The following is a 23,028-nucleotide window of genomic DNA, read 5'->3' as shown; positions in this document are numbered from 1 at the left end:
AAGGTGTTTATGCTCTTTGACCTAGTAATTCTGACTTGAGGAGGCTACCTTAAGGAAATGGTTCAGAAAGAGGGAAAATAAGTAATGTGTCTAAAGAATCTAGTCCCCGCGAAGGATTTATAATGTTTAAAAGTTGGGCACGACCAAATTCCCCCAGAAAGAGAAAGTACTACACAGCCCATGGTGTTTTGACCTGGGGGTAGACTGTGACACTATCATATTTGACAGTTTTGTGCACTCAGTTTCTGTGCATTGATAAGCTGATAGAAAAGCAGACTCCCAGATAGCTTGCACATACTTCTTCAATATGTAAAAGACTTGTATATGTTCATTTAAGAGATTGGAATAGGATTTGAAGGTTATTATTCAAGAAATATTAAGTATCTCCCACATCAAACTTAGCCCCTGCCATAAAGTACATTCAAGTTGGAGTAAAAGACATTTACACAAATAATTACAATACAGTGTGACAAATGTTATATAATAAAAGTATGCATGAGTGCAGGAGCACGTAGGAGCTTGGTTAGATGGAAGAACTGGGAGGGTGGGGGGAGGGGTGGATGGTTTAGGAAAGGATTTACAGAGGGTGAAAAAATGAAATCTCACTGCTGTTTCAATTTGGTTTCATGAGCACCCTCATTACTAGTCAGGTTGAGTATCTTTTCATATGTTATGAACTACCTAGTACTGTTCTTTGCCCATTTAACTTTTGGAATATTGGTCTCTTTTTTTTTTGGCTGCACCGTGTGGCTTGCAGGATCTTAGTTCCCAACCAGGGATTGAACCTGGGCCCTGGCAGTGAAAGCGCCAAGTCCTAACTGGACAACCAGGGAATTCCCGGATGCTATTATTTCTTAATTTCCTGTTTTTTGGTTGTTCAGTGCTAATGTACAGAAATACCACTGACTTTTGTATATTGATACTTATCCTACAACCTTGCTGAACGTACTTAGTTCTGATAGTTTTTTGGTAGATTCTTTAGGATTTTCTATATACAAATTTTGTAAATAGAGATAGTTTTATGTCTTCCTTTCCAATCTGGGTGCCTTTTATTTCTTTCTTTTGCCCCATTGACCTGGCTAGAACCTCCAGTACTGTTGCGTAGAAATGGCAGGAGCAGACATCCTTTTCTTGTTCCTGCTCCTAGAGGGAAAGCATTCAATCATTCACCATTAAGTATGATGTTAGCTTTAAATTTTTTGTAGGTGTCCTGTATCAGGTTGAGGAAGTTCCCTTCTATTCCTACTTTGTTGAGTGTTCTTATCATGAAGGAGTTTTGGATTTTGCCAAACACTTTTTCTGTATCTGTGAGATGATTATGTGAGTTTTGTCCCTTATACAGTTGATATGGTATATTACATTAATTGATTATCTGATGTTATATCAGGATTTGCATTCCTGTGAAAAATCCCACTTGGTCATAGTGTATAATTCTTTTTTATATGTTGCTGGATTCAGTTAGCTAATACTTTGTTGGGGATTCTTATGTTTGTATTCGTAAGATATGTTTGTAGTTTTCTCTTTTTTTGTCATATCTTTGCCTGGTTTTGGTATCTAGGTAATACTGGTCTCATAGAATGAGTCGGAAAATGTTCCCACCTTTCCTATTTATTGGAAGAGTTTATGAAGAATTGGTATTCTTTTAATGTTTGGTAGAATTCAGCAGTGATACAGTCTGGGCCTGGGGTTTTCTTTGTGGGTAGTTTTTTGGTTACTGATTTAATTTCTTTACTTATTATAGAACTATTCAGATTTTCTGTCTTGAGTCAGTTTTAGTGGTTTGTGTCTTTCTATGATTTTAGCCATTTCATCTTAAGTTGTTCAATTTATTGGCACAGAATCATTCATGGTATTCCTTTATAATCCTTTTTTTATTTCTGTAAGATCAGTGGTAATTCCGGGGGCAGGGGTGACTTTTGTACTTAGTTTTTAAGGCTGTAGGTTTGGGCAGGTAGCAGATTGGGACGAGGAAGAGCAATTTGGGAAGAGAAAGGGGCAAGGGCAGTGATAGAGAAGCAAGCAAAAACATGACATGTTTGGGCATCTCTACGTAGTTTTCCATGCCTAGAGTCTCCAGGCATAAAGGGTACTAACAAGAAGTGAAGCCAGAAAAATAGGCAGATATAGGGTGAAGGCAACTCTTGGGCTGTCCTAGTCATTTGTGCTTTATCCTATAAGCAGTGAAGGGTTATTTGTTTTGAGCAGGTGAGTGACATGATCAAATATACTTATTGGAAAGATAATTAGCAATGGAGTGGACATGGATTAGAGGAGTGGGCAGTATTGGAGGTAGGGAACCCTGTCTTTTTCTTGCAGGCTTCACCAAAGATTGCAGAAGGTAACCAGCTTCCTCTCTCATTCTCATATTTTTCTCCCAAGTCCCTTAAAGCTCAATAGGCCCATACATAGTCTGATTTCTATACTAAAATTTCAGATCATTTAACCAGCTAATTAGCTACTGTGTATATAAAAGTTGCTCATTTCTTAACGATTTTCCATCTCAGTTTAACCACTTGCAACACTTCTATTCCTTAAAACACTTCTACTTCCTTAAAGAAAGGGAACCTTCCTTTCCACCAGCATCCTGCTTAAATTGTGAAACCAGTCTTGATACAATCACAAGGAAACTGGTATTGGATAGGCCTAGGACACATGCCCATCCCTACTGCCAAGTGAAGCAGTGTAGTGTGATGGGCAGTCCTACCCAAACTCCAGAGAGAGGGACAGTTGAGATGAGATATGATGGCCTGATCTAAGAATGTAGTTCACTTTAACATTTATTGGATGTTTTCCATTTTCATACTCTCATAAACTTTAAGAAGTTCGTAATAGAGTAAAATAGTTACACTCCTTTCCCATGTCTTTTCTATTTAGGGAGAAGAATAGTGTTTTCATACTCAAATAGAAGATAATGTTACTATTATTTACATAATTTTACTTATTAGATAATTTGGGGAACTAGTTCATAATTTTTCTCACATTTGGATGGTGAAAATAAGTTTCCAAAACATTTAAAATATATATAATTTCACATTTTAAAATATTTGAGAATGTTAGAGTAGAAAAGAGGTTAACTAACTTAGCCTCATTATTTTATAGATGTTTTCATGGTTTTTAATGTCTATGTTTTTTCATTTTGTTCTGTATTTCTTCTCTTTTTTATTTAATTAAGTGAGGGAGTCTAACCAAACCTGATATTTTTGTGAAATGAATTTTAAAATTGTTTCTCAATTTTGGAAGGAGAATTCTAAGCATTAAGTTGCTTTTTCATGGATTTTTTTTCCCTGTAGGTTAATTGCTTTCAAGTAATTAAAAAGTGCTTATACACTTGACTTCACAAATTAAAGATTGTCTTCCAAGTTTTTAGGTATATTTTCTTTCTTTCAGAGTTCCCATCTTCCTAGCAAGAAGAAAATAAAAAGACAGCTCTTTATAAGCCAAATGGTTCTTTTTGTCCCATCCAACTTCTTGAGCCTCAGGTGTGAACCACCTACGAAAGATCCCATGTTCTTTCTCTGGTTCTTCCTTGCATCTGTTTTTTCAGAATCCTGTCTATGTTTACATCTGCTCCCTGAAGGCAAAGAGCTTAGAAGTATCTCAGAATGAATTTTATGTTAATCCATTTACAACATTCTGTCATTAGCATTCTGCTTTATACCCTCATTTAACAAAAATCTTTTCCTTTTTGTATGCATATAAAAGTTTCCTTCTAGCTTGTTTTAAAGTCATTTGAAGATCTTGTTCTCACTAACACAGGGATATGATAATATTTGCATTTTTAATTCCTTTTACCAGAGTGGGAGACCATGACTGAGAATGAGGAGGTGACATCAAAGTCAAGCCTATCTCAAAGAGCAGATTCTCAGAAAGGAGCATCAAAAAGACTTCAAGGAAGTGTTCCCCAGGTTCTTGACTTTGAGGAAGAGTATGAATGGCAAGTTTTAGCAAGTCAGTGGGGAAATGAAACAAGGGAAAGAGATACACTGAAGAAAGATTCCCTGTGTGAACGAGAAAAGAAGAAAAGGACTCCATCAGAAAAACGAGGCCAAAAGTGGAAGGAATTTGGAGAAAGCTTAACTTCAGATTCAGCTTTTTCTGAAAGTTTAATAGGCACTGAAGGAAAGAAGCTTTATAAATGTGATATATGTTGTAAACATTTCAATAAAATCTCTCATCTTATAAACCATCGGAGGATCCACACTGGGGAGAAACCTCATAAATGTAAAGAGTGTGGAAAAGGCTTTATTCAGCGCTCAAGCCTTCTAATGCATTTACGGAACCATTCTGGGGAGAAACCTTATAAATGTAATGAATGTGGGAAAGCCTTCTCTCAAAGTGCTTACCTTCTAAACCATCAGAGAATCCACACTGGGGAGAAACCTTATAAATGTAAGGAGTGTGGAAAGGGCTTCTATAGGCACTCAGGCCTTATTATACATCTAAGGCGCCATTCTGGAGAGAGACCTTATAAATGTAATGAGTGTGGCAAAGTTTTCTCTCAAAATGCTTACCTCATTGATCACCAGAGGCTCCACAAAGGAGAAGAACCTTATAAATGTAACAAGTGTCAGAAAGCTTTCATTCTGAAGAAGAGCCTCATTCTGCACCAGAGAATCCACTCTGGGGAAAAACCTTATAAATGTGACGAATGTGGAAAAACCTTTGCCCAGACCACTTACCTTGTTGACCATCAGCGGCTCCACAGCACAGAGAACCCATATAAATGTAAAGAATGTGGAAAAGTTTTCATTCGAAGCAAAAGCCTCCTCTTACACCAGAGAGTTCACACAGAAAAGAAGACCTTTGGTTGTAAAAAATGTGGGAAGATTTTCACTTCTAAGTCAAGCCTCATTGACCATAAGAGGATGCATAGCAGAGAGAAGCCTTATAAATGTACTGAATGTGGGAAAGCCTTTACTCAGAGTGCTTACCTTTTTGACCATCAGAGACTCCACAATGGGGAGAAGCCCTACGAATGTAATGAATGTGGGAAAGTTTTCATTCTGAAAAAGAGCCTCATTTTACATCAAAGGTTCCACACAGGAGAGAATCTCTATGAATGTAAAGACTGTGGCAAGGTTTTTGGTTCTAACAGAAACCTCATTGACCACGAGAGACTCCACAATGGGGAAAAGCCCTATGAATGTCGAGAATGTGGAAAAACCTTCATTATGAGCAAGAGTTTCATGGTCCATCAGAAGCTCCATACACAGGAGAAAGCCTACAAATGTGAGGATTGTGGGAAGGCTTTCAGTTACAATTCAAGCCTGCTCGTACATCGGAGAATCCACACTGGGGAAAAGCCCTTTGAATGCAGTGATTGTGGTAGAGCTTTCAGCTCTAACAGAAACCTCATTGAACATAAGAGAATCCACAGTGGTGAGAAACCCTATGAGTGTAATGAGTGTGGCAAATGCTTCATTCTGAAGAAAAGCCTCATTGGCCATCAGAGGATTCACACAAGGGAAAAGTCTTATAAATGTAATGACTGTGGGAAAGTCTTCAGTTACCGCTCAAACCTTATAGCCCATCAGAGAATCCACACTGGTGAGAAGCCCTATGCATGTAATGAGTGTGGGAAGGGCTTTACTTACAACAGAAATCTTATTGAACATCAAAGAATTCACAGTGGGGAAAAAACCTATGAATGTCATATATGTAGAAAAGTCCTTACCTCTAGTAGAAATCTTATGGTACATCAAAGAATCCATACGGGAGAGAAACCTTATAAATGTAATGAGTGTGGAAAAGACTTCAGTCAGAATAAAAACCTTGTTGTACATCAGAGGATGCACACTGGGGAAAAACCATATGAGTGTGAGAAGTGTAGAAAATCTTTTACTTCTAAGAGGAATTTAGTTGGCCACCAGAGAATCCACACAGGGGAGAAACCATATGGGTGTAATGATTGTAGTAAAGTTTTTAGGCAAAGAAAAAACCTTACTGTACATCAGAAAATTCATACAGATGAAAAAAACTGTGAATGTGATGAGTCTGAAAAAGAATTCTCTCAGAGTTCAAACCTTCATCTTCAACAAAAAGTCCATTCTGTGGAGGAATTCCCTTGGCTCCAAAATGCCAATGAGTCCAAGACAGAGATTCAGAAAATCTAGTATCGTGTCAAATGGAATAGAATCCCTGCCTACTTAAGTAACTGTTGGATAAATGGCAGCATATGGTTTTTATAAGGAAAAAAAAAATCATGATCACCCCTTTATAGACAAGTATGTTGCATGAGGAAGAAAGTTAATCTAGACTTTCAAGACTACAAAAACATAAGCCAAATTCTAGTTAAATACTCTGTCCCAAACCATTTGTTATGAACCTAGGAAAGGACCTTGGAACGATCAAAGATTCTGAAGAAATTGGGTTATGTTTTATAAGATGTAATGGTGTCATTGTAAATGATAGCAAAAATATCTTGGTATTAAAAAGTGTACATTTTTGAAAAGGTATATATACACTGTACATTTTAAAGATAGTATTACTGCTAGAGAAAGTCTCTACAGATGGTATGATTAAGACATATCAAACATGGAGTTGGATGGGCAAGAGTCTGCTGTTTGAGGACAACTTAAGTACACTGGATTTGGAATCAGAAAAGATAGGTTTGGGTCCTGGCTCTTTCTTTTACTAGCTCTGTGATGTTATTAAGTCAGCCTCTAAGTCTCAGTTTCTCTGTCAATCAAATATTGGTATAATGCCTACTTCATAGTGTTGTTGTGAGCATTCAGTAAAAGGATCATGTGGAAGTACTTTATGAAACAATTTAGTTGTCAATAAAGTTGGATAAAAGAACATGATCTAGAACAAAATCTAGAACATGGCATAATGTAATGTTTGTTCATTAAGTTAATATTAGGACTTAATGCACCTCAAAAGATTCATTTTTATAGTAAGAGGAAGTATGGTGGATAGCTAACTTTGGAATTTTGTACTTTAAAAAGACCTTTTTAAAACAGCTTTTTAAATGTCTAAGGGAGATAATAGATAATATATTAGTTTTAATGGAAAAAATATTGGCTTATTAAATAGTGTGTCCAGCTATTAATATGATGCCAAGAAAAACAATTTATTTTTCAACCTTTGGATTTTAAAAACTAGTGGACGTAGAGTATCAAAATGGAAGGACAGTCCTATGTTGCTTTCCTTGTCGACAGGAAAAAATCCTTAACCCCAGCCCTTGAGCTGATTATCCGTGCTACTGTCATTCTGAATTCTAATCAGCATTTCATCATTATTGACATACAAATAGCTTGTTACTTAAGAAACAACATTCTGTCCCAGCATTCAACTTACTACATAAGATTTTTTACACAGAGCCAAGCCCTTCAAAGCTCTGATTAAACCAATTCAGAATCCACCTCTGAGTGTTCAGGCCCATTTACTCCCAGTGAACCAATCATTCATTCAGTCTGTACCCTTTTGTACATTTGTAAATTTATTTCTTCCTATATTCTTTATTTGATAATTTTATGTTGTAATTCTCAGAACTCCAGTTCTGTCACTGGAGTATAAATACCTGACTATTAGGATTGTGTTTTCTAATACTAGCAGCATTGAAGTGGTGTGTTGATTATAATAAGTGTTATTAATTCAACCCCAAAGTTCCTTGAGGGCTGGTTCCTCAGACTGAAGGGACCAAGAGTGAAAACTGGAAGGGGTCTAGGTTAAAAGTCTGAGGACCCTATGAGTCAGATTCTGCCACTCTTCCTTGGACAAATGCCTTCATTTCTTGGAGCCTCGATTTCCTTATCTGTTAAACAGAAGGAAGAATATCTACCTCACCAAATTGTTATGAGGTAATGAATATGAAGATGCTTTATGTCCATACAGAAGAATCACCCCGGATTATGTAATAATTACACAGGGAAAGATGTAGTTTAACAATGAAGAGAGTTGGCATTTACCTCTTAATCAGTTTAACAAAATGTAACATTGCTAAGACTGAGACAACTCACATAATGTGCCTCTCCGCATGTAATGCAATAAAGCCAAAAGTATAACCTGAATTTATCAAGCTTCTTAGACCTGATTGCCAGTTTACAGGAAATACAGGAGGCAGAGGAACAAGATAAAACACACCATGAGAAACAAGTTTAAAACATGGGATATTGTGTAAGAAAACTACTGGGAGACTCCCCTGGCGGTCCAGTGGTTAGGACTCCTTGCTTTCACTGCTGAGGGCGCAGGTTTGATCTCTGGTCGGGGAACTAAGATCCCACAAGCCAAGCGGCCCGGCTATAAAAGAAAAACAAAAAGAAAACTGGATTCTTCAAAAAGATACGGTGAAAAAGGGAGGGGTGATAATTGTTGATGCTGGGTGAATATTGAGAGTTCATTGTACTGCTTTTGTATATGTATGAAATTTTCCATAATGAAGGTATAAAAAGTGGAGGAGAAGGTTGTTTTTAAAAGATACTAAAGAGCCATAAGATACTGAGCCAGGAATAGACGCACAGATGCCCAATGGATTTTTGACAGGTGCAAAAGCAATTCAGTAGAGGAGAGATAGCCTTTCAACAAATGCTGCTGCAGCAGTTGGATAGCCATAGGCAAAAAATAAAAATCACAGCAGGAACTAAGACTAAGCAAAGAATTCTTAGACATATCAAAAGCATGCTCCGTAAAAGGAAAAAATTGATAAGTTGAACCTCGTCAAAATAATTTTCTCTCCAAAAGACTCTTTAAAGAGAATGAAAAAGCATTACAGACTGGGAGAAAATATTTGCAAATCATATATGCAACACAGCACTTGTATCTAGACTAAAGAATTCTCAAAACTCAGCAGTAATAAATAGATCCAATTAGAAAATGGGCAAAAGACATGAACAGACATTTATGGCATATGAAAAGACGTTCAACATCATTAGCCATTAGGGAAATGCAAGTTAAAAATCTGCACAGCTATCAGCTTTTTAAAAAAAGTTTTAACACCAAATGCTGGCAAGGATGCAAAGGAACGGAATCTTTTACATTGCCAGGAATGAGAAATGTTACAGCCACTCGGGGGAATAATTTGGCAGTTTCCTATAAAACCAAACATGCACTTGCCATATACCCAGTATTTGCACTCCTGAGCATTTATCCCAGAGAAATGAAAACTTGTGTTCACAAAAAAACCTGTACGTGACTGTTAAAAGCAGTTTTATTTGTAATAGTCAAGATCTGACTGGTGGTTAAAACAAATATCCTTCAACAGGTGGTTAAAACAAACTGCAGTATATCTATACCATGTAATACTACTCTGCAATAAAATGGAATGTCCTATTGATACCTGCAGTGACTCAAGTGTATTCCACGAGAATTATGCTGAGTGAAAAAAATCCAATCTGAAATGTATGGCCAGATTTATATAATATTCTAAAATGACAAAAGTATACAGATGAAAGTATACAGATTAGTGGTTGCCAGAGGTTGGGAATAGTGGGAGGGAGCAGGGGAAGAGGGAGGGGTAGCACTTAGGGAGGCCTTGGTGGTGTTGGAACAGTTGTGTATCTTGATTGTGATGGTGGTTACACAAATCTACACGTGATAAAATGACAAAGTGTACACACACATTGTACCAGTATCAATTTCCTGATTTTTTAAAATATTAAACTATGTAAGATGTACCCATTGGGGGAAACTAGTTGAAGGGTATTATCTTTGCAACTTTCTGTGAATCTGTAAATTCAAAATAAAAAGCAAAACTGAAAAGCCGTACCAAATAAAGTGTGTGAAACTGATTTGGAAAAACAAAATTATGAAATATATATTTTAGGACAGTTGGAAATTTGAAAATGGTTATTAGATGGTTTCACGGAATTATTGTTAATTTTCCTACCTGTAATGATGGTATTGTTAGTTTGGAGATTATTCTTATTACTGAAGGATGCATATCGAAGTATTTGGAATGAAGGGTTTTGATGATTACAACTTAAAAAAATGTCTTCAGTATATAGAGAGATAAGGCAAACATAGCAAAGTGTTAATTGTTGAGTACAGAAGGAGGATACAGGCATTCGTTGTACCATTCTCTGTACTGTTTGATATTTCCAGAACATTTAGGGCAAAATTATCAGGGTCTTCCACAGATGGATGCTTTGTAGCTTCAGGCTGTCGGGTGCGCGCCTCGGTTAAGTGGCCTTACCCGACCCAGGGATGCCCCGCGCTCTGAGGCTCAGTTCCCCAATCCACCTGCACTCTTCCTCTAAGCGCTTTTGCCCCCATCACTGGTCGGTAGCGATATTGGACACCCAACGAGAAGACAGCACCTCCGAGATTCCTAGAGAGGCTGGCCTGGCGACTTGGGGAGCCGGAAGCCCATCCCCAGGCACTTCCTGTCCGGTCATTGTTCTCGCGCCGGTAGGCGCAGGGGTCGCGGCCGCTTGCCTTCTGCTCCAGAGCCCGCGAGCTGCGGCCGGGCTGCTTCTCCGCGCATGGTGAGCGGGGTTGGCGTGGCCTGGGCGCGAACGTCGGTGGTGAGGGAGGGGCCATCCCAGGGTCCACTAGCCCCGTCCTCCCCTCGGGTATACAGCCCTGTCTGTCCGGAGGCGGCTCCGCGCCCCGCCACCTCGGAAACTCGGCTCTCGCCTACTTATGGGGGCCTAGCCCGCGGGAGGTTGGACACGGACCGCCCAAGGGGCCAGGGTCGACCCCACAACAGGGCTGCGTGGGGCCTGGAGAAGGAGGAGATGCGTTGCCACGTTTGGAACTAGGGAAAGGACATTGAAAGGAAACCCTTGTTAGGAGACTTTGCTCTCTAGGGCTGGAGGCCGATGAGAGTTTGATCAGCAGTCTGATGACAATACTCAAAGTAGGCAATCTTGCGTATAGATAGGTGAAACGAGTGTTAAGGGCCTTCCTCCCTGGTAGAATTCAGCTAGTCATGGAAAGAATAATTCTCCAGAATTAAGATGTGTTGCAGGACTGAAAATATTGCATTATTGAAGAGATGCAGTGTATACAATAAGTTGCCAGTACGTTAATGTAGGATAAAGTATGTGATCACTTCAGTAGCAGCAAAAAGGGACTTAATGAAATGTAGCACTTTTTTCCCTAATAAGACATCTAAAGGGGAATAGGAAAATTTCAGTTTCTTCATAATCAACTAAAATGGTAAGGTTATTTTACTCACAAATCAAAAAAAAATCTGTTGGCTTGGCTATGATACAGGGGTACTGTTAAGTTGGTGGTGGTATGATTTGGTGCAGTCCTTTTAGAAAGCAATTTGGGGAACTTCCCTGGTGGTCCAGTGGTTAAAATTCCTCGCTCCCAATGCAGGGGGCCCGGGTTGATCCCTGGTCAGGGAACTAGATCCTGCATGCTGCAACTAAAAGATGTGCATGTTGCAATGAAGACCCGGCGCAGCCAAATAAATAAACATTTTAAAAAATAAAATAGAAAAAAAAAACAATTTGGCAATACATGTCACTCATAAAATCCTTCAATCAGTAATCCCACTATTGTAAAGGAATAACTCAGCAGCAGAAAAAAACTATTTGCATGAAAAGAATCTTAACAATTATTAAGAAAATAAACTGGAAACAAAAGTCCTTTTACTAAAGCAGTGGCTAATAAATAGGGGCTGGGGACTTCCCTGGTGGCACAGTGGTTAGGGGGCCCGGGTTTGATCCCTGGTCAGGGAATTAGATTCCACCTGCATGCCGCAACTAAGAGTTTTCATGACACAACTAAGGAATCAGCGAGCCACAACTAAGACCTGGCACAACCAAATAAATAAATACTTTAAAATAAATAAATAGGGGCTGGTTAAGTAAATTATAATGTAGTTGTAACTTAGAGTACCATGGTAGAAGGAGGTGGTGCTGTATGTACTTATATTGAAACATCTACCTACGACTATTGTGAAACATAGAAATTGAGTTCAAAAAGCAAACAGTTCAGGTTGTAGTCTTTTGTTCATGCTATTGTCCTTGGTGATTAAAAAAAAACAACCAAGCAAACGAAAAACTTTGCATTGTAATGTCGTTTCTTAAAAAGAAACCATAGTTAAGAACTTTAAGTCATAATTGTCAGTATGGTTGGAGGTTTTTTCCTTAAAAGAAATATCTTAAATTCTTTAATAAGCAGCGATTATCTCTTTGGAGATGAACCAGGGGTAATTTTTCTTAATCATTTTCTGTATTTTTTAAGTTTTTATAATTAAAATATATTAACTTTATAATCAGAGGGAAAATCAATAAATATTATATAAAGGTGTTTGTAATGTGATTATTATGGGGATAAATTGCTTGTATACATTACAACTCCTTCCATCCTCTTGAGGAGTAGAGCAGACCCTGTAGCGGTAGTGGCTGCTGCCTAGACACTGGTGAAATTGGCTTGTGGGCTTGGTGGCATCCAGGCAAACCTCTGCTCTACTGCTAACAGTGTTTTCTGATTTCTCAGTAGACATTACTCATCCTGGCCCCGGGAAGAAACTCAAGAAGAAGCTTTTGAGACTTAAAGATTAGATGGGGCTTGACTTCTGCTGGGCAGCCCCCAGCTATAGGAGTTCCCCTCCTGAGCAGAGAGGATGACTACAGAATTGAGAGAGGCCATGACCCTGGCCCCTTGGGGCCCAGTGACAGTGAAAAAGGAAGAGGAAGAGGAGGAAACCTTCGTGGGTCAGGCATCCAGCCAACAAGTGCATTCTGAAAACATCAAAGTCTGGGCTCCTGGGGAGTGTCCTCAGACAGGCCTCGATGTATCAGAACAGGAGGAAAAGGTAAACAATGGTCTGGGAGGAGGGAGGAAGGAGACAGCTAAAGATCTCAAGTGATTTCAGAGGGGACCCTATCCCTCTGCTCCCACATCTGTAGTCTTGTTGTCTGGTGAGGGCTCTGGCCTCTAGTCTTTTTGCAGTATAATTGAAACATTATATTATTCTATTGATGTGACACTTGGGACTTTCTATAAACCAGTGCTTCTCAAACTGTGCTACAGTTTGCAATTACCTGGGGAGCTTCTTATCAAATCATGATACCCATGCCATACCTTATGTCAGTTAAACCAGTATCTCTGGGGGATGGGACCCAGGCCTCTGTATTTAAAAAAAAACTCCTCAGGTGATTCCAGGCAGGATTTGATAACTCTAACCTGTACTTCTCAAACTTTAATATGCATAGGAATCACCAGGATGTGGGGGAGGGGATCTTGTTAAAATGCAGATTCTGATTCAGGAGGTCTGGGGTGTGGTCTGAGATTCTGCAGGTCTCACAAGCTCCCAGGTGATGGTGATTCTGCTGATCTGCAGACCACGATTTGAGTTTGTGAGGCTGTATGTTTTCAAACACACACCTTTCCGTCACTAGCCAAATGAGGCCTGAGGTTCCCCAAAGCCTCTCTGTAATAATATGATTAGAACCTTGCTTCTTTGATCTTTAGACCTTGGGAAAGTGTACTCTGGAGAATCTCCCCATATGCTCTCTTGTCTTGTGCTCTCACTGGCAAGTTAGGTTTGGGTGCTGAAGTGGACAATGAGATGAAATCAAAATGATCAGGAGGAAGGTAACAGGCTTGCTTCTCTGCCCACCCCACCTTGGGAATTAGGGAAGACTCTGGCTTCCTTTTCCTTTCTTTATCTTTAAATGTTTGGTATTTTTCTTTCTTTTTTTAAATTTTTTATTTTACGGTCTCCAAGAACGGGTGCTTATGTTCTCAACCTCAAAGCTATAATTGTACCATCTCCCAGTGACAGTCTCCTCATAAACCCACCTGTGCCTGCTTGTTTCTAGGGTCAGAACTTGTTCTGGGACATGGCTGTCATCCTGAAACCAACACAGGAGGCGTCTGCTGCATCAACCCCCGGCAGTTCCTCATTACCAGAGACTCTGGCCAAGAGGGAGCTACTGGAGACTCATGGGAGCATGACCTGTCTAGGTGAGGTTCAACCTCAATTCAGAATCTGACCATTGAGGTTTCTCAAAATCTTTTCAGAGACTGGTGGTCTCGTCTCCTAACCTCAGCAACAGAGAGTATTGAGGTGTTGGAAGTGTCAGGGAGAGCTGGACAGAGGAATACTGAAAGATGCCTGTGCATTTGTCACAGGAAATGGCTTATTTTGCACACAGTCTCAAGACACCAGACAAACACAGGTGAACTCCAAATTTACCTTTTAATCACATTTATTGTTCAGCAAGTTTCATATTTATTCACCCGTGTAGACACGTGTCCTCTTCAGTATGCTTCGTGTTTATTGTAGCTTGGTGAGCCTGCAAGAGAAGCTGGCTAAGGTAGGAAGGGTCACCTTTTGTGGTGATATTTTGAGGAAATGCCCTGGAGGTGTTCTGTTTTCATAGATCTTTGTGCAGATTCTAGAGGATTTTGAGCACTTGCGTCAGCCATGATGAGGTTTAAAGCTAGGTCTTTATGGAGGCTACTGATGGCTGGCTTATCACCTGGTTCTCTAAGCTGGGACTCAGGATGTGTCTGGCTAGCAGTGGCAGAAGCTTGCCTGTGAAGGAGTGACATGTAACTGTGGGTCAACAGTGTGGTAGCCATGAGTCCTGTGCTGTGGAAGCAATCCCTGGATGACTGCCAAGGCCCCTCTGGTACTCATATGCTATGAGTATAGGCCTGTGCCTGAATATCCTGAGCCTATTCTCCTCCCTAGCCAATTACTCAGGCATTTGCAAACCAAGTCAGTTTCTTAAACCAGTGTTGTAGGGAAGGCTAGGATTGCCACCTTTCATTTTCTTGTCTCTTCTTTAATTCCCCAAACTCTCAGCAGCTTCTGTTTCCCGCTTTCTGCTTTGTGCTCCATTGTCTCTGGAGCGTTCCCCTCTGTATCACTTCTTTTCTGTTTCCTTGCTTTATCAGTCAGTCATTTATAGTCTTAATTCCAGCAGCTGCCCCCATCCACCAGGAATGACCACTGTTTTCTTTCTCTGCTATTCCTAGCCAGGACTCATCTTTCTGCCAGCCATTTCTGTTGTAATAGGTAATGGCGAGGGACTTCCCTGGTGGTCCAGCAGTTAAGACTCTGAGCTCCCAATGCAGGGGGCCCGGGTTCAAACCCTGGTCAGGGAACTAGATCCCACAGGCCACAACTAAGCACCTGCATACCGCAACTAAAGACCCTGCACGCTGCAACGAAGATCCCATATGCCACAACGAAGACCCAGTGCAGCCAAATGAATAAATATTAAAAACATATATATATATATATATAGGTAATAACGAGCTCACTGAGCTCTAGGAATTGAGAGGGAGTCACGAGTGTAGTTGCTGCCCTACCTCTGATAACTCTTTGACATTGAGCAAATCCTTTCTCTTCTGGACGTCCATTTCCTATTCTATAAAGTGGGGTGCATTGATTCAGTAAATACAGGATTCGTTGGGGGTCTGCTTCCTGGGTGCCGGCAGTGTGACAGGTGCTAGGGATATAGCAGTGAGTAAGAACAGCCTTGCCCTTTTTTAGCTTCCATACAAGTGAAGGAGAACAGTTTCATCTTGATGATAAAATTGTATAATATACATGAAAGTACTTTGGAAATTTTGATGTTAATGTTTGTGAGTTTTATCTACAGTTTGGTATGTATTGATTAATATTGAATTTATTAAAGTTTATACATTTAAAGCCAAGTTTTTAAGCTTTTAAGCATAACTTATTTTTATGTCCTTTATACATCTAGAAAAATTCAGAATATTTCACAAACAAAAAATGTTTTTACATAAAAACCAGGAAAGGAAGGGTGGAGAGGCAGTAGGGGAAAGAGGTAACAGGGAGAAAGTAAGATAAGAAGGAAGAAAAGAAGATGTAATAGCAGTTTTAAACTGCAGGGAGAAAAGTGGAGTAGATTGAGAAATCAGAGCAGTAGTAATAGAAATAACCAGAAAAAGATTAGCCTTTCAGGGTTTTTTGTTGTTGTCGCATTCGGGGCTTTGCTGTATCCAGCGCTCAGGCATTCCCTTTCTCTGACATTGCCCTTCTTTCTGAATGACTGTGATGGCCTTAGCCTGGCAACCAAACTGGGCTGTCCTCCTTGCCCAGTATTGGTTTGTGCCTCACAACATCCCTGTCCCACCCACTCATCTTACTGGCTGGAGAGTTGCCCTGGCCTGTGCCAGTAGGATGTCTTTGGACATTAGATTCCCCTGTGCAGTTGCTGCATGACCTGCAGCTCACAGCTGAAGTCACACGCTTCCTGACCGTTATGACTTGACTATCCTATTCTTTTTCTAGGCCAAAAAAATATGACATTTATTTTTTCTGTCTGCTGTTTCAGGTGCTGAAACCAAGAACCCACAGTTACTCGTTCCAAAAACTGAGATATGTGATGAAGCAGAAAAACCTTTCATAATATCAGGAAGAATCCAGAAAGTTGACCCTCCAGGACCTGAATTAGGAGAAGGCTGTGAAAAAGGGAACATGTTAAAAAGGCAGAGAATAAAGACGGAAAAGAAAGATTTCAGACAAGTGACAGTGAAGGACTGTCACATACCTGAAAACTTCAAAGAAGAGGAAGACCAGAAGTGTCACAAATCTGAGGAGAGATATAGCCTTGGTTCTGGCTCTGTTAAAAATCAGAAAAGCCAGGCTGGGCAGAAACCTTTTACATGTAGCGTGTGTGGGAAAGGTTTTAGTCAGAGCGCAAACCTTGTAGTGCATCAGCGAATCCACACTGGAGAGAAACCCTTCGAATGTCACGAGTGTGGGAAGGCCTTCATTCAGAGCGCAAACCTTGTTGTGCATCAGCGAATCCACACTGGACAGAAACCGTATGTTTGTTCAAAGTGTGGGAAAGCCTTCACTCAGAGTTCAAATCTGACTGTACATCAAAAAATCCACTCCTTAGAGAAAACCTTTAAGTGCAGTGAATGCGAGAAAGCCTTCAGTTACAGCTCACAACTTGCCCGGCACCAGAAAGTCCACATTACAGAAAAATGCTATGAATGTAACGAGTGTGGGAAAACATTTACTCGAAGCTCAAACCTCATTGTCCACCAGAGGATCCACACCGGGGAGAAGCCCTTTGCCTGTAATGACTGCGGCAAAGCCTTCACACAGAGCGCAAATCTTATCGTGCATCAGCGAAGCCATACTGGTGAGAAGCCATACGAGTGCAAAGAGTGTGGAAAAGCCTTTAGTTGTTTTTCACACCTTATCGTGCACCAGCGAATCCACACCGCGGAGAAACCTTACGACTGCAGCGAGTGCGGGAAGGCCTTCAGTCAGCTCTCTTGCCTTATTGTGCACCAGAGGATTCACAGCGGGGACCTTCCGTATGTGTGTAATGAGTGCGGGAAGGCCTTCACCTGCAGCTCGTACCTGCTGATTCATCAGAGGATCCATAATGGGGAGAAGCCGTACACATGCAGCGAGTGTGGCAAGGCCTTCCGGCAGAGGTCGAGCCTCACCGTGCACCAGAGAACCCACACCGGGGAGAAGCCCTACGAGTGTGCCAAGTGCGGTGCGGCTTTCATCTCCAACTCACACCTCATGCGCCACCACAGAACCCATCTCGTTGAGAGCACATAGAGGGACGAGGGAGACCTCCAGGCGCCAGTCAGAACCTCCCGCCCCCGCTCCCCCCAAGTCAGACACCTCTTGGCTGTTTTCTCCTCCTTGGTGAAAACGAGGCCTGCTCTGTCCTTAAAAGTAATAGTTTTCAGGAGTGCAGCGCAAAACACAAGAGGGGCATTTCAGAGGCTAATTTAAAGAAAATGAAAACGAAGGCCTCAAGGCAAGGATTTTGTTTTTCACTTGGTGCCCCAAGTGTCATGGTGTCTGAAGTGGAATGTGGCTTTCTTAGAAATGGATCATACAGAGCTCAGTGATAAAGATCCCTTTGGGGGAAAGGCATTTTTCACTTAACTTTGTTTTTGAAAACTCTGGTAATTTCTTGGGCAACGGGCAGGTTACTGGTGGAGGTCTGCCTGATGGAATTCCGGAGCTTTGAACCTTGTATTCTAATATTTTGGGTTAAGCAGCGACTCATTAAGGAAACCACTTGGGGTAGCAGTTCACCAACAACTCACCTATGAACATTTATAGGTTTTCCATTCCCTAGGTAATTAAAAAAAACAAAAACACCCTACTAACCATCTATTGCTCCTAACATGGATGGAAGTAGGAAACATTCGTTTCCCTCATCATCTGTACCTCATGAACGTTGGTGTGGTAAAGCTCTGGGGACCTCTGACGAGAGTCTCTTCTGACCGTTTCCCAGCCTGCATGGCCAAGCAATTGAGGACTGATGGAGACAGCCACAGACGCTGCTGGGCTGTGTCCCTTTGCTAAGGTCAACAGCTCTTCCCATAACTTAACCCCAGTTGCCATTGCATTCCGTTTGAGTGAGACGCTGCTAGCAGCCCCCTTCCCAGATAGAGGCATCAGAGAATAAAGCTTCCCTGGAGGTATGCCCGCTTTGTCTCTGCTCTCATTCTGCTCAGGCCCAAGCAGGGGGCTCAGTTGGGTGTCATTGTCACTTTCTGGATGGTCTTTAGAAGAAATAATGGAGCCCTTCTAATTCTGAGAGGAGCCAAGAGGGAAATGAAAAGAGAGGGAGGAAGCAGAGTGGGATTCCTAAGGTCTTCATTTGTTTTTTTTAGAAGTTCAAAGGTATTGGAATATGCAAACTTTTAGAAGGATGAAGAAACTGGCTAAGGTAAGATACCTTTGTTACCATTGAGCCTTTACTCCCGAAAAACAATTTCTACAACTATGCAATAGGTAGAGTTATGTAATAATATTGCCTTGTATTTATATAGAACTTGATTCTTTGTCTGTGTACCTTCACGTGTAGAGTCATGATACCCGGCACTTACCTCATACTTTCAGATAGATCATTACCTTAATCCTTGTAACACTGAAAGAGGTGTTTGCCCCCTTTACCTGAGAGAGGTCATTTAACACAAGACCAAGTAACAAGTGACAGCCTGTATTCAGGCCCAGGTCCTAAATCCAGGTTCCCTCTGTTCTTCTATGTTTATCCCATGTCTCACCACCTGTAACCCCACCCAGATCTGTGGGAAAGCCTGAGAAAAGGGTATATAGAAAAGGTATATATATATATATATATAGGTGAGGAAGCTGAGGTGACAGATTTGGGGGTTTGCCTTAGGCAGTGTGCCCAGCAAGCAGCAAATCTAAGGCTGGAGTTTGAGTCTCCTAATTTCTGGGTCTGTCTCCACTCCCGCTCTCAGCAAGCAAGAGTGTTTATCATAAATGCTATACCTGGTGAAAGCAATTGGGGGCACCTCTCGTGCATAAGTCCACGCATTTATTGTGTCATTTCTACAAGACTAAATATTAGTTAGCATAGCGTTTTGTAGTTTACAGAGCACTTTCACATACAGAAGGCATACACAAGAAAGCTTATTAACTTTTTTCCCCCCTTTAACCACAGTCTTTCATCAAAGCATGTGTGACAACTTCTCCCAGTTTCATTCTAAATCATATAGACACAAATACAAAAACATCAATACAGTTCAAAAGTAAGAATCAAAAATGCTCATGCGGGGCTTCCCTGGTGGTGCAGTGGTTGAGAGTCCGCCTGCTGATGCAGGGGACACGGGTTCGTGCCCTGGTCCAGGAAGATCCCACATGCCGCGGAGCAGCTGGGCCCGTGAGCCATGGCCGCTGAGCCTGCGCGTCCGGAGCCTGTGCTCCGCAACGGGAGAGGCCGCAACAGTGAGAGGCCCATGTACTGCCAAAAAAAAAAAAAAAAAATGCTCATGCCCTCACAGACCCTGGTAGTGACTCTTTCTGTCCCCTCTCTGGGAGTGGAAAGACCCAAAGATAACACCACATGTCTCCACTGAGATTAGGAACAAGTTAGGTTTTTCCCCCTGCATGATCAGGAGGCTTAGAGAGGGTGAGCAGGTCTGAAGATTTGAGGTAGATCCGTGACCCTGACCCACCAAGAGGCCAAAAGTGTGCTTTCCTGAAAGGTATCAGCTGGGATTTGTGACCATTAAGATGGTTAAACTGTTTGAGCCACATGCTGTATATTTATTCTCGTAAATGAATACTCAGTCATGACTGATTGTGATCTCCTGGCTAGAGATTTCTATTCATAGGGAGCTCAGAAGAGCTGTCCAGGTGATTGTGATATAAAGCCAGGTTTGGGAATCACTGACCCACCGTTTTACAGCAGTGGTTTTTAACCTTGGCTGCATGTTAGAATCATCTAGGGCACGTGAAATTTTTTCCATGTTAGGCCTCAGTACTTTTTAAAACTTAGAAGGGGAATGAGCCACTACAGACAAGTAAAACCTGCAGGTCACAAATGTGTGTGATCAAAGGTGGAAGGGAACTCCAATATAAGGATCTGGATGCGCATTGTTCTGTTTCAGCAAAACAGGACAGTAACTACATTGCCTTCCGTGCCTCTGACAACCCTTGGCTGCTGGGACTCTGTGACCTAACTTCCTGTATTTGTATTTTAAGTGAATATACCAAACATTTTATTTATATGAGCAAACCAAGTTCTATGTAACATGCTTTTCTGTTCCTCATTCAACAAAATGACTTTTTACATTTTTGCTTATATTTCATCTCCAGGTCTGGGTTTCCACCAATCTGCACCCAGGTTCAGGACCCCCGATCCTACACAAATCCTGTGAGCCTAGTAGGTTACTAGACAGATCAGTTCCTTCCCCAACTCATAAAAACTTTCCCTTCCAATTAAATTCCAGCCCTCAAAATAAATTACCTCCCACTTTTTTCTACAGGGTTTCTGATAGGAGAGGAGTGACTACCCTTTGTTGTCAGACTTGGCTTAGGTTTTCCTTTTCCTTGGGGTCATCTCCCTTCTTTCTGGGCTGGTCTTGCCAGAAGTAGATGGGAACTCTGAAGCCCCATTTTCTTAAGTTGCCAAGAGCTATCAGTCTTATAGATCTCAGAGTCAGACCTAGTGATGAGCATTAAGGGTAGAGCCAAGAAGTCTGTTTTTACCCTCAAATGAGACCAACAGATGTATGTTATGTGGAGCACAGGGATGAGAAAGTGAAATCACGTATAGGTGCTTTGGAGGCTCGGTGGGGAGAGATTCTTCATCAGCATGCGTGTACACACACACCCGTCTCAAACATAATTGGCTGTGAATTCCTCCAGGCTCAGGAAGCTAGTCCTTTTTCTATGCTCTAGATCCCCTCCCTCCCCTAGGTGGTCATCCCTCTCCCACTTCTGTCACTTCTCCCGTTGTGTGCCTAACTTTTCTGGGGTCACAGCCCCTTTGAGAATCTGATGGAGGTTGTGGACCCTCTTCAGGAGAAACTCGGATTGCGCTCTCAGTTCTGTGCTTATTTGTGGAGGCATATAAATTCCCTGAGGCCAATCCGTGGAGCCTCCAGGGCCTCAAGTCACACCTGGGGATGCACTACATAATTGCCTTCACATGCTACAAAATGGTGGCTTTTTAAAAAATGAGGTCAGATTACGGAATCTCTGAGGATGTTGCCCAGATACATAACCTTTTCAGTCTTGCTTCTCCTGGCTTCCCTCCCTCAGCAAATGGCATTATCCAGCACCTAGACTGGAAACCCAGGAGGCATTTCTGGCTTCCGATGTATCATGCGTTGATTACAAAAATATTTATTATGCACTCTCTTTGTGGCAAACATGGTGCTAGGTCCTGGGTTGCCAAAGCAAACAAGGCCTACCATACCCCCTTTTCATGTCTCTCGGGAAAGATGCCTGGATCCCTCAACGTGATTTACTGAGCTCTTCCCAGCCTCATCGCTTCACTTCACATGCATCTTTACTGCAGCCTGGAGGCACGTGCTTGCTCTTCTCGTGCCTTTGCTCACACTGTCCTCGGTGCCTGTGATACCTCACCACCACACCCCACAGCCCCTGTCTGCTTTGCCTAACATTTGGTTTCTTTTAAGATTTGGCTCAGGCCCATCTCTGGGAAACCTCTGACTGCCCTATGGCCAAGAAATATATTTAGAAGTATCGAAGAGCATGATATTTGTATCCAGAGTTTTACTTTATGCTTTAAAGTGAAAAAAGTCTGGATTCGAAATTGTGTATATAGTACAGTTCTCAAATAATGTTATGTACACTGTATACTATGAGAAAGTATATAGATAAACATGAAGGAAATATAAGAAAATGTTATAAATGGTTGACTTGTTCAGAGCCATACAAATGGTAAATTGCAGAGCCTGGGCTCAAACCCAGGTCCTAGGGATAATGGAATTATGGGTGATTAAAAGTTTTTTTTAAAGTAATTTCCATATTTTTTATAAGGAACAAAAATTTTATAATCAGGAAAAATAAATTATTTATTGTAACTACAAATTTAGTTTTATTGTATTAACTGTAAACAGTATCTCAATTCTCCATTTTGTAGAATGGGGGATTCACCCTGCTTCTGTCTCCTCCCCTTGTCCACCTCTCTGCCTCTGACAATGTCAAGTCTGCTAATTCTTGAATTCTGTTCTGAAACCATAGTCTTTTATGCTTTGTTTATTGATTTGTTCTGAAAATTGAAATAAACAGCATGAATGTTATTATGACTGTGTAAATGTTGTTCACTGCAGACCTAAGTAGTTTATTGTGATTATATTTCCTTTTTGGAGCAGCATTTAATTTTTACCGAAGTTTCTGGTTGTCTTTCTTTTTCCCTTGTACTGGTTGCTTTTAACATATCCTCAGTTATTTTCAAATTCTCCGTCCAATTAGACACTCTTCTGAGTCCCCCTTTCTCCTGTATATATCCCTTCCAGAGACCTCCAGCCTTCTGCTCTAGTCTGTCCTTGATGTTCTTTTTTTTTTTTAACCTTTTTTTTGGCCATGCCCTGCAGCATTTGGGATGTGGAATCTTAGTTCCCCAACCAGGGATTGAACCCACACCCCGTGCAGTGGAAGCACGGAGTCTTAACCACTGGACCGCCGGGAAAGTCCCTGTCCTTCGTGTTCTCTCTGCCTACTGTCCAGTTGTTACACTGCGCTCCATTGCATCCTAAAATCCACATTCTTCCTTTCTTCGTTTACATACTCATTTCACTGCAGCACGTCAAGTCACTTGCCAAGAAAGAGTATGTGGAAGGCAAAATTGTTGGGTGCTTATATATCTAAAACAACTGTCT

General features: G+C 41.2%; 2 protein-coding genes across 12 annotated transcripts in view; both read left to right on the top strand.

Annotated features, from left to right (window-relative positions):
• LOC307192428 (uncharacterized protein) overlaps positions 1-9,698 on the top strand; it is a 40,693-nt gene extending 30,995 nt beyond the window's left edge. For all 8 annotated transcript variants that reach the window (XM_079933283.1, XM_079933282.1, XM_079933286.1 and 5 more), the window contains one exon: positions 3,796-9,698. In XM_079933283.1, coding sequence (XP_079789409.1) covers positions 3,796-6,113 — 2,318 coding nt within the window. In that variant the 3' untranslated portion in view covers positions 6,114-9,698. The remainder of the gene's footprint in view (positions 1-3,795) is intronic.
• Positions 9,699-10,253: 555 nt separating this feature from the next.
• On the top strand, positions 10,254-23,028 carry ZNF35 (zinc finger protein 35). 4 transcript variants are annotated; one of them, XR_013830068.1, is made up of 5 exons: positions 10,257-10,424; positions 12,394-12,712; positions 13,722-13,866; positions 16,215-18,345; positions 18,541-23,028. XR_013830068.1 is itself a non-coding variant. In XM_079933299.1 (4 exons), exons 2-4 carry the CDS (start codon positions 12,521-12,523, stop codon positions 17,465-17,467), a joined length of 1,584 nt encoding a protein of 527 aa, XP_079789425.1. In that variant the 5' UTR covers positions 10,254-10,424; positions 12,394-12,520; the 3' UTR covers positions 17,468-23,028. The 4 variants fall into 4 exon arrangements, 3 of the variants coding, with proteins under 3 accessions (XP_079789425.1, XP_079789424.1, XP_079789423.1); XM_079933299.1 differs by having other exon boundaries at positions 10,254-10,424; positions 13,722-13,860; positions 16,215-23,028; XM_079933298.1 differs by having other exon boundaries at positions 12,397-12,712; positions 16,215-23,028.

The sequence above is a fragment of the Stenella coeruleoalba genome (genome assembly GCF_951394435.1).
Source record: "Stenella coeruleoalba genome assembly, chromosome: 10".
NCBI classification, from domain to species: Eukaryota; Metazoa; Chordata; class Mammalia; order Artiodactyla; family Delphinidae; genus Stenella; species Stenella coeruleoalba.
The sequence above is the reverse complement of the archived record's forward strand: the minus strand, read 5'-3'. Positions and strand labels throughout refer to the sequence as shown.